The sequence below is a fragment of the Arachis duranensis genome, chromosome 9 (assembly GCF_000817695.3).
Source record: "Arachis duranensis cultivar V14167 chromosome 9, aradu.V14167.gnm2.J7QH, whole genome shotgun sequence".
Classification (NCBI taxonomy): domain Eukaryota; kingdom Viridiplantae; phylum Streptophyta; class Magnoliopsida; order Fabales; family Fabaceae; genus Arachis; species Arachis duranensis.
Window position 1 is genome coordinate 110,843,391 of NC_029780.3, and position 11,641 is coordinate 110,855,031.

Here is an 11,641-nt window from a genome sequence, read left to right on the forward strand (position 1 = left end):
CAAATATATTTAAAATAAATAAAAAAATTTTTCAATTTTTTTTTTCTTTTCAATCAAACATAACCTAAGGAATAAGGATATTTACCTGCCTTGATTAGGGTTCAGGCACCTTCCCTTACCAAATTTAAAATACAGAAATATAGAAATAGAAACTAAAAGTGGTGTTATTGAGTGGCTATTAGCAGTCACCAAAAAGATGGGGCGTCGTTAACCTTACAGTTACAGGGGAAACTATACTCTGCTTGGTACCAACGTCGCACCAAAATTGAAGGATCCTTCTCATTTTTCACTGTGAGTCAACTTTTCCGTCTCTTTTTTCGTCCTTTAGTTATATCACTTTTGGTTTTTTGGATTATCCACTTTTAATAAAATAAAAATTGAATTTTTTTCTGCATTAAATTGAATTTTAGGTTTCGTTAACCCCTTCCCGAAGGAGTCGGCACTCAGAAGTACCTTTTTCACCGTTCCAATCAAGTCGCACCTTCTTCTCCACTCAGTATTTCACTCTCACTCTCTTCGTCTTCTTCTTCGTCTCACCATTCACCGATGGCAACAGCACAACAAGAATCAGGATCAGGATCAGAATCAGCCGTTGCAGTTAACGGCGTTGAAGACTCCTACTTCTCAGCTCTCTTTGATGATGAAGGTAACCTCGTCCCCATCTCCGATGACAAGTACGCTCATGAATTGCAGTTACAAGAGACTATCATGTCCTCCTTCATCGCTTCTCAAAGCACCATCGAAGGCTCATCGTCATCAAAAACCGTTCGTTGCCTTCCATCTTCATCAACACCGTCGTCATCACGACCAGTCTTTGTTGTCCCCAAAACCGAGTACATAGAGCTTCTGGATGACGACGAAATGCTTATCGTATGTGAGATTTGTGCAGAAACCAAAGGGACTGATCAGATGTTCAGGAACAAGAAATGTGATCACTCCTTTTGCTCTGACTGTGTCACCAAGCATGTGGCCACAAAGATCCAAGAGAGCTTAACGATTGTTCCTTGCCCCGGATTGAACTGCAAGGGCGTGATGGAGCTTGATTCCTGCAGGCCCATGCTCCCAAAAGAGGTTCTTGATAGGTGGGACGATGCACTCTGTGAGGCCCTGTTTCTTGCGGTTCCGAAATTCTATTGCCCCTTTAGGGACTGTTCTGCAATGCTGCTTGACGAGAATGAGGGCGGTGAAGGGATTATCAGGGAAGCTGAGTGCCCCTTTTGCCACAGGCTCTTCTGTGCCAGGTGTTGTGTTCCATGGCACCCTGGGGTTGAGTGTAACGTGTTGCAGTCACTGAATGAGGATGAGAGAGGGAGGGAGGATCTTCTTCTTAGGGACCTTGCTGCTCAAAAGAAATGGAATAGGTGTCCCAGATGCAAGTTCTATGTGGAGAAGACTGAAGGGTGCTTGCATATTACATGCAGGTTTGTTTTATTCTTGGTTAACTTATCATTAGGAGCTTCATTTTGCTTTGTTTAAGTGTTGGTTGTTTGTTTTCTTGCTTGCAGGTGCCGATTCGAGTTTTGCTATGCTTGTGGTGAACCTTGGAGTAGCACTCATGGTGGATGCCAAAGGATTAGATGATTTTAAGATGAAAATTGATGTGTTCATGTGGATATATGTGAAAAGGATGATTCTCTCGTGACTACCGTTGTAGTGGCTACATATCGTTACGTTTTGATTACAGTGTTGACTGAGGACTAGCATTTCTTTTGCGGTAAATACATTTTTTTACCATGTTCACTCTTTAGTTAAATATTTGTCTAGTGTGGTGTTTAAATCCAAATTTCATGTTTGTGGATATTTGCTTTTAGCATCTCTAATCATTCAATATTGCGACTATAATAGTTTATGAGGTATTTATAATTTTTTATTAGGTAAAAACAAAGAAAATTCTAAGTTTATAAATATAAAGTCTAATTTAGTAAATAAATAAACAAAATTAAAATATATCAAATTAAATTGAACATTCTAAAAATATAAACTAATAACTTCTAAAACATATTTAAACTCTTCCTATCAAATAAGAACATTTGAAGTACGTATCATCCAATTTTAGGGTCTCCTTTTCTTGGTCTCTTTCTCTCTCTCAGACTGAACTAATGAAGCTTTGAGCTCTCTTATCTCTTTCACGATGGCTTTCGACTTCTAGCATTCAAGTTCTCTAGTCTCCGGTCTTTCTCATTGTCTCGGTCTCATGCTTGGCGTGGTTGCCGTAGTATTTGAGGCTGGTCGTCATCATCACTCTTTGCCTCGTCATCATCTTGCACTCAGACACGCGTCTCGATTTTCCTACGCTCATTGTCGTCGGCAAGTGGTCCCGGTGGGTCTTCGTTGTTGCCTTCTTGCCTTGAGTTTTCTTGGCGCAACCAGAAGTTGGTATCTGATTTGATGAGTGTTAATAATTTGACGAGTTCTAACAAATTTTTCTATTCTTTACGTTTCAATTTGTGGTTGTAACTCAATTTTGCTAAATAATTACTTAGTTAAATTCTTTATTGTTGAAAATTATCACTAAATTGAATTTATTACCAATTATCATCGTATTTGTTGCTATCTTGAAATAATCATTTAGTTAATTTTTTTGTTGCTGAAAACGGTTATATATAGTTATCTTTTTGTTGCTAAAAGAATTAATACTTTTTTTGGTGACTGAAATAAATTAAACAAAGAAAAACAAAACAAACAAAACAAGGAACTGCTTAAATAGAAGGGCAATCCCGTTTAAGACTACTCTTAAACTCCTCCCAAGGTGAAAGAAGCTCCACATGCGAAAGTTGTAACTTCATCGTCATCTTTGCCATAGTATCTGCCACCGTGTTTGCATCTCTCATAATCAAACGAAAGTCAACACGCCAATTTCAATGTATGATATCTCTTATTTTGAGCATCAATGGATCAATAAACCCAAAACCATCTTGAGTAATAAGATTAAATGCTTCCACACAATCCGTCTAACAAATAACATCTCGTTGACCCACATCCCAAGCTAAGAGATATCATCTCCAAATAGCAAACAATTCTCCTTGAAGAATACTATTACTTTCAATCATTCCCAAACACCCCATTTGCCAACTCCCATTACAATCTCTAATAATACAAGTAAAACCAACACTATCACCCGAACCAAAATAACTAGCATCACAATTAATCTTAAAAGTATCAATGGATGAGGGATTCCAAAAACCATTCAGAGTAGAGGGAAGGGACATACGTTGTAATTTAAAAATATTCCTAAGCTCATTTTCTAAAGTTAATACTAGACAAATCACTTTTTTCGGAGGCCAAATTTCATGGGGATTAAATATGTCATTATTCCTTGCACGCCATATCCACCAAAGTCCCGAAAAGAACTTGAACGGATGCTCTCTGCTATAATACAAGAACCAGTTCTTCAAATCCAAAGGATGACAAGAAATATCCAACCTATGCCAGACAAGCTGAGCTTTTGGACAATCCCGAATACAATGTAAAACTGATTCCTTGCTAGAAAGACATCTTAGACACCTATCCGATGACGACACCCCTCTTCTAAAGCTAAAACTTGCAGTAGAAAGAGCCTCCTTAAAACACAACCAAGCCAAAAACTTATGCTTTTCCGAAACAAGCTGACGCCAAAGCCAAAGCCAAAGCCAATTCTCCTGCTCCTCCCAACCAAACAGTTGCTTACACAACCACAAGTAACCATTGCGTGAGTTATAGACTTTGGCAGCAGACCCACTCCAATACCAACCCACTTCCGGACCTGCTTGTTCATCTGGATTGTAAGAGAGAATATTACCTTTCAGATTTTGAGATAAAGGAGAATAAAGAGTATCCAAATGCCACCTACTAACCGACCAAATATCTTGTATCCGGAGATTCGAATCAGAAATGTGAACATAATCCATCTCATTAGATAACCGTCCTTCTCTCCTCCAGCTAGAAAACCAAAAATTATGGTTCAAATCTCCAATACACCAAGCAAACTCATCCTTCAATACTTTCCAAGCCTTGCAAAGACACCTCCAAATGGGAGAGTCCTTGTTCTTAGGATAACTAAAACAGTCATATAGAGATGATCGGTACTTGGCATCCAACAATTGGACCCATAACTTGTTTGGCTGCTGGAAAAAAGTCCAAACTAGCTTCCCAAGAAGAGCAATATTTACACAATAAGGATCTCTAATCCCCAAACCTCCATATTTTTTTTGGAGTAACCAGTGCCTTCCAACTAATAAGATTCAATCCTCTTCCATCAACTTGTCCTTTCCAAAGAAAATTCCTCATCATAGACTCCAATTTACTAATGATTCCTTTGAAAAAAATAGAGACCTGTATCTGGTACGTGGGAATAGCGGCGGCAACAGAATTAACCAAGCAGAGTCTACCAGCCCGATTGAGTAAACTCCATTTCCAGCTTGCTAGCCTACTCCGAATCTTATCCAGGACACCATTGAAAGATGAACGAGTCACCCTAGAATGGCTAAGGGTAACTCCAAGATACTTGCCCAAGTCCTGGACAAATCTGATAGAGGATACCCCAGTGAAAACCTCTTTCCTTGTTGCAGAGACATTCTTAGAGCAAAGCGCTTTAGACTTCTCCACATTAATCTTCATCCCAGATGCTTTGCAAAAAGTCTCTAAAACCAACATCACATTTTGCACTTGTCTCTTTGTAGCTTTACAGAATAGAAGCAAGTCATCCACAAACATTAAGTGGGATATTCTTGGTCCCTCTCTAGAAATAGCAACCGGCTCCCACCAGCCCAAATCAACCTGATGACTAATAAAGCATGCCAATCGCTCCATACACAACACAAAAAGATAGGGTGACATAGAGTCTCCTTGTCTAAGACCTCGGCTAGGAGTAAAGCCATTCAGACGACTCCCATTCCAAAGAATAGATAAAGAAGAAGTAGTGACACAATTCATAATCAAATTAAGTATAGGAATAGGAAAACCAAAGCTCTTAAGGATATGAGCTAAAAACCTCCAGTCAACTCTATCATAAGCTTTCTCCAAATCAATCTTAAAAGCTGAAGGTTGTGGTAGGCTTAGAGAAGGGGGGTTGAATCTATGCCTTCCTTTTAAGTTGCTGTTATGACCCTTTTTAAACAAAATTACAATTCTGATTCTGTTTGAACTCAGCAGCAGAAATTTATGAGACAATTTATTTTTGTCTCATGAATATCAGAAAACAGAACTCAGCAGAAAAGAGAAAAGCTAACACCAGTATGTATCCTGGTTCGGTTGCCTTGTGCTATGCAACCTACATTTAGTCTCCTCCACAATTATGAAAGAATTTTACTATAGTTAACAGTATTACATACACCAATTTCACAAGATTGACCCAATCCTTTCACACTCAAGTTCTAACCTAACTTGACATTGGCTATGCTAATACCTAAATATTCCTCTTAGTGCTGACCCAACTAAGAAAGGGATACCAAAACAGGTACAAGATACAAGACACTTAACCAACCTAAAGAAATCAGAAAATAACTCTAGACTTTTCTCTCAAGTGTTTCTCTCAGCCTTTTTCCACTCATGGCTTTTTCTTAAGCTTTCTCACAATGCCTTTTCTCTCAAGAAATTACAGAAAGATAAACTTAGAAAAGTACATCACAATCAGTAAAACATGAAGGAGATTGTCTTCATCAGCAACCTCTTTGCTATGTGCAAAACCAGATATGCAAACCTCAGATGCAGTTCTTCAGTATTGGCCGAATGCTTCTTTGAAAGAAAGCATTATCCAAGTAGAGGAACTTCTTAACAGAACACTGTTCTCACTCTCTGGTTTTCTCTCCTTGCCTTCTGAATGAACATCAAGCTTCTTTTATCTCCTTGTATGTTGCTGGGTTCTTCTTCCAAGGTCAACACCTTGAGCCTTGAGCTTCACCAACCCACATGTTCACTTTTCCTCTTTAATCCTCAGAGTAGAAACTTTGCTTCTGACTTCCTCATCTTGACTGAAAGCCATAAAATAGCAACCATAGAAATCTTCTCATGGTCAACTTGATCTTAGCCATTGAAAAACTACTTGGTCCCCAAGTATCACTTGTGACCGTAGATGTGAAGCAGAATAAGGAAAAGAACAACTTTCCCTTGAATGCCATTTTCGGATAGAGCATAGAGTTGGGAAGAAGAGAAGAAGATCTGATGCATGCAAGATGAGATAGATTACCTTTAACCTAAGCTTGATTTAGTTTGTATTTTCTGTTTTAGCTTCTGTGCTTCAAGCTTAAACTTTCTCTCTCTTGCTTCTTTGGTTACTAGTTTAGGGAGGAAGCTTTTTCTCTTTCTCTTTCTTATTTTTCTGAAGCCTTGATGTGACTTGATTAGAGAGGAGAGGAATGTTGCTTCTGGTAAGGCAAGATGGTGGGAAATTGAAAATCAATTTTGGGCTTGGATCGGGTTCTTCTCTACTTCAGCCCGTTGGTGCCTTGCTTTGCTTCTTTGATGAATTTTGCTTGAGATGAATGACTTGGGCTTGTCTTTATTTTTCACTTACCATTCAGCCCATTAGCATATATCTTTTGTTTGATGTTGGGCTGCTGCAATACTTGTTTTTGGCCTGCATCACTTATCAACAATAATCAAAACTAATTGGGTGATAGCCCACTAATCAAATGTTTGTCATCATCAATTTTATTAATTAATTTCTTAACTCAACAATCTCCCCTTTGATGACAAACATAATTAAGCAATGATCAAAGGAATTAAGATTTTGGTAAAGTTAGAAAACTTCCCTTTGATGTTTCTTGCTTTAGTGTTACTCCCCCTTTCCTTTTCAAGATTAGCTCCCCCTGGATTTATGCTTTCTTCTTTATTCCTGTTTTACATTGTACTTAAAGATAACACACTAGAGAGCTGTACACAATTATCTTGTCTAAGGGATATCAAACAAATAACACTATATAAATAGCCCAACATTAAGCTAATATCATCAACAAGTGAAATCATCAGCAAGTGAAATCAAGTAAATACTAGTAAAACATCATACTAGTCAAACATTATCCTATATTGCTTTTACTCCCCCTTTTGTCATCAAGGGTGGTCAATAAGCATGAGCAACAAATTCATCACTATAAATCCTGCAAGAAAGGTTAGTGCATAGTCCAAATAACTAACTAAACTACCATAAGTGCATCAGTATTCAAAGTTATTACAGTCATCCAAGATAACAAAAGTAGGCCAAACAGTAGCAAAATAAAACAAAGTTTATGAGACAAAAAAAGAGCAGATGTAGCAGTTTTTATGAGACAAATCTTAGGCATCAGAACCATTTCCCTCCGAAGCATCTTCCTCCTCAACATCAGTGGCAATGTCTTCATCATTTTGAAGATTATCGATAAAGGTCATGAGCACAGTCACCCTATCCCTTGATTTCTTCAGAAAGTTCTCATGCTTGCTTGCTAGCTTCCTTTGTTCCTTGCTTATGGCAATCATGTGATTTGATTGGGAAACAAACTCTTGAGCGACATCCTTGACCACATTCAGCAAAGCGGATTTCTTCCCAGTAGAAATGGAAGTACCCTCAGTGGAAGGAGGAGGAGAGTCATCTGGGATGTACTCTTCATCATCATCATTTAGAACCACTCTCTCAGATCGAGTTGGTCCTTTTTGCTGTTTCACTGAACTACCCCCTTTTAGGTCTGAATGTTTATTTTCATAATCCTCATTTGACAGGTCAACACCAAAAGTCTCAAATATGCAAGTTAAAAACATGCCATAAGGTAGTGCTTTGTCTTTCACACTTCTAACAGAATCAAACATGTATCTAGCCATCAAATAGGCAAAAGAGATTTCTGTTTTAGTGATTAGGGCATAAAAAATAAGTGTGTCCGTGATTTCTATTTTAGTGATTAGGGCATACAAAACAAGTGTGTCCGTGTAAGAAACCCTTTGATATGAACCACTTTGAGGAATTAAGATGTGGTTGACAATACGATGCAACTGAGCACGTTCATATCCTAGGGCTTTGTGAGTGGATGTGATGCCATCAATTAAGGAAACATGTTCACAAATGTGAGCCAGAGCATCATGGTAAGAGATACCAACACTTTCATCCCACTTCACAGATGTATAAGCACCCGGCCCAACATCAGTGTACTTCATGGAATCACTGATAGTTTCATTATTCAAGATAATGTCTCTGCCCTTAACATAAGAATGCACACTTCCTTCATGATAAGTCATGTTTGCATAAAATTCTTTGACTAACTGAGGATATACAGGTTTTATGATTTTGAAAAAGTGATTCCAGTAAAAAAATTTCAAATTTTCAACAAAAGGAAAACCTTTCTTTTTCAAGCTAGGTAAATCCACAAGAAAAGATGGACACAGAGTATGTTACTGAATGACTCCCTCATAAAAATCATGGTTCATGGCAGATTTGAAACGATGGGGGTTATAGTCTGAGTGAGATGTCATGAAGTGTGATTTGTGAGCAAAAGGATCAATGTCTGGTTCTCTAACAGATTTGAGAGGGCGAGGAGGGTTACCTCTTTGTGAGCGCACTGGAACTGACCTGGATTTGGTTTGTGTTGGTTCGAGAATGGGTTCTTCAGTCGCCGGACGTTTTCCCTTGGAGGAGCTAGGCTTCGCAGAACTAGGTTTTGAGGAGCCTGGCTTGGAAGTTGTAGCCTTCGGTGGTGGTGTCGGCTTGACAGGGGCAGGGTACCTTGGTGTAGTCTTGGTTCGTGCCATGGGAGTAGTGCGAGGAGGAGAGGTAAGAGGAGAGAGTGAAGGAGTAAAAGTGGTGTCTTGAGAACGAGTTGATGGTCTAGGATATCCTGGAAGTTTATGGATTTTCTCAGGCGGTGCTCTTTTAGCAATGACTTTCTTCCCCATTTTGGTTAGATTTAGGCTTTTGATGGAAGAGACAATGGAGTGAGAGGGAAGAAACCTAAGAGTTTGAGGAGAAGTTATGGAGGAAAGAGAGGGAGTGTTGGTAACCGTACCCAAAAGTGGATTTTCAAAACCATGCAACTGCATCACCTTTTGAAATGACATGAAAAGACCTGACCTCATAAAATAAAGATTTGATTTGATTTGAAAATAAAACAGGAAATGAATTTTAAATTTTGAAAAAACCAAAAATTAAACTGAAAAATCTTTTTGGATTATAAACATTAAATAAGTTATTTTCAAAAAAATAAACACACAGCCCATCAAAAAAATGTAACATTCATACATAGGCCCAGAGATAGTTGGATTTAAGAAAACACTTTGGACCACTCTAGATCTGATTTTGAGGTTGGCCCAGATTATCTTTCATTTGAAACAAGCCCAGAACACTCTGAATTGAAGAGAACGTTCATCACCTGCCCAGAATTGTCTCATACTTGTTTATGAGACAAAAAGCTCCAGCAACTACATTAGCATTTTTCAAATAAGGAATCATAACTCAAAATTCCTAGACAAGTCTTAAGCATGCAGAATCTATCCTCAGCTAATAGTTTTGTGAAAATATCTGCTAATTGCTCCTCAGATTTAACAAATTGAATTCTAATATCCCCTTTTTGGACATGTTCTCTTATTGAGTGAAATTTCACTTCAATATGCTTAGTCCTAGAGTGCAAAACTGGATTTTTAGAAATATTGATGGCACTCATATTATCACACATTAAGGGAATATTTTCAGCATTTAATTTGTAATCAGCAAGCTGTGTTTTTAACCATAAAAGCTGAGAATAACAAGAAGAAACAGCTATATACTCAACCTCTGCAGTAGATAAGGCCACTGTTGGTTGCTTCTTACTTGACCAAACATTTAAGGACTTCCCAAGAAAACAACATAGGCCTGAAGTGCTCCTTCTATCAACTCTATCACCAGCAAAATCTGCATCACAATAACCAACTACAGAAAAATCATCAATCTTAGGATACTAAGGACGAAAATTAGATGTGCCATGAACATATCTAATGATCCTTTTAACTGCAGAAAGATGTGACTCTTTAGGTTTGGATTGGAACCTAGAACACAATCCAACACTTTGCACAATATCAGGTCTAGAGAAAGTTAAGTACATAAGAGAACCAATCATTCCTCTATACCTAGTCTCATCAACATCTTTCTCAGTTTATCCCTTATCTAATTTAGAACTAGGATGCATGGGTGTTCCCATGGGTTTGGCATTTTTCATACCAAATTTCTTAACTAATTCCTTGGCATACTTTTCTTGATGAATGAAAATACCTTTTTCAGTTTGTTTAATTTGCAGCCCAAGAAAGAAATTAAGTTCACCCATCATACTCATGTCAAATTCACTTGTCATGAGTTTTCCAAATTCAGAACAAAGGGATTCATTTTCTTATCCAAAAATAATGTCATCAACATATATTTGGACTAGAATAAAAGAATCATTAGAGTTCTTGATGAATAGAGTTGTGTCAGTGGTGCCTCTTTGAAAATCATTTTTCAAAAGGAAAGAGCTAAGTCTCTCATACCAAGCTCTAGGAGCTTGTCTTAAACCATAGAGAGCTTTAGACAATTTGAAAACATGATTAGAATATTCTTTATTTTCAAAACCAGGAGCCTGCTCCATATACACTTCTCTATCTATCACACCATTCAAAAATGCACATTTCACATCCATTTGATATAATTTAAAACCACAAAATACAGCATAAGCTAAGAGAAGTCTTATGGCTTCCATTCGGGCAACAGGGGCAAAGGATTCATCAAAGTCTATTCCTTCTTCTTGGTCATATCCTTGAGCCACTAGCCTTGCCTTGTTTCTTGCAATGCTACCATCTTCTCCCAACTTCTTCCGAAATATCCACTTGGTCCCGATCACTTTCTTTCCACTTGGCCTTGGAACCAAAGTCCACACATGGTTCTTCTCAAACTTAAGAAGCTCATCCTCCATTGCTTTAACCCAAGAAGGGTCACCAAGTGCTTCCTTGACGTTTTGAGGCTCTATTTGTGAAAGGAGGGCAATGTTGGATTCTTCATTTGCCTTTCTAGTGGAAGACCTTGTTTGCACTCCATGAGAGACGTCCCCAATGACAAATTCCTCAGGATAATTCTTCAAGAATCTCCACTCACGAGGTCTGGTGGACTTGGAGACAGATTCAGTCACCAAGGGATTCTGGGCGCTGCTGACTGCAGGATTTCCTTCAGATTTATGAGACAAAATGGAATTGTCTCTTGAATTTTCAGCATTTGTAGTTTCTGGTTCAGCTTGTCCAGAATTTTCTTTTCCATGATTTTGAGCAGTTTCATCCTCCTTTTGAGCTTGATTTTCTGCATCACAATCTTCCAAAATGCTTTGCACCAAGTTAGTATCATAAAATGTAACATGTATGAACTCCTCAATAATTCTAGCATATTGATGATAAACCCTATATGCTTTATTAGTTGTGGAATATCCTACAAACAAATACTCATAAGCCTTTGGATCAAATTTACCCAAATTTTCTTTGTTATTTAAAACAAAACATTTGCATCCAAAGATGTGCAAGTAATCTAAGTTTTGTGGGTAGCCTTTCCAAAGTTCATAAGGGGTTTTCTTCAAAAATTTCCTTATAATTGTTCTATTCAAAATGTGGCAAGCCGTATTGACCGCTTCAGCCCAAAGGAATTTTGGAACATTACTCTCACAAAGCATAGCTCTTGTCATCTTTTGTATGCTTCTATTTCTTCTTTCCACAACAC

At 38.0% G+C, this 11,641-nt stretch overlaps 2 protein-coding genes across 3 annotated transcripts in view; one reads left to right on the forward strand and one right to left on the reverse strand.

Moving 5' to 3' along the window:
• The first annotated feature begins 148 nt into the window (after positions 1-148).
• The window catches only part of LOC107466951 (E3 ubiquitin-protein ligase RSL1), a 20,234-nt gene continuing 8,741 nt past the window's right edge, over positions 149-11,641 (forward strand). Inside the window, exons 1-3 of one of the 2 annotated variants that reach the window (XR_008002371.1) lie at positions 149-291; positions 411-1,421; positions 1,506-1,714. Coding sequence is in view for 1 of the 2 variants with exons in the window: in XM_016085949.3 (XP_015941435.1) it covers positions 547-1,421; positions 1,506-1,581 (951 nt within the window). In the remaining variant the exon portion in view is untranslated. Of the gene's footprint in view, positions 292-410; positions 1,422-1,505; positions 1,754-11,641 lie in introns of those variants that run through there. The other variant, XM_016085949.3, reaches the window with a different exon arrangement.
• Positions 8,332-8,832, reverse strand: LOC107466849 (extensin-like). The gene has a single exon (XM_016085859.1). It carries the CDS (start codon positions 8,830-8,832, stop codon positions 8,332-8,334), a length of 501 nt encoding a protein of 166 aa, XP_015941345.1.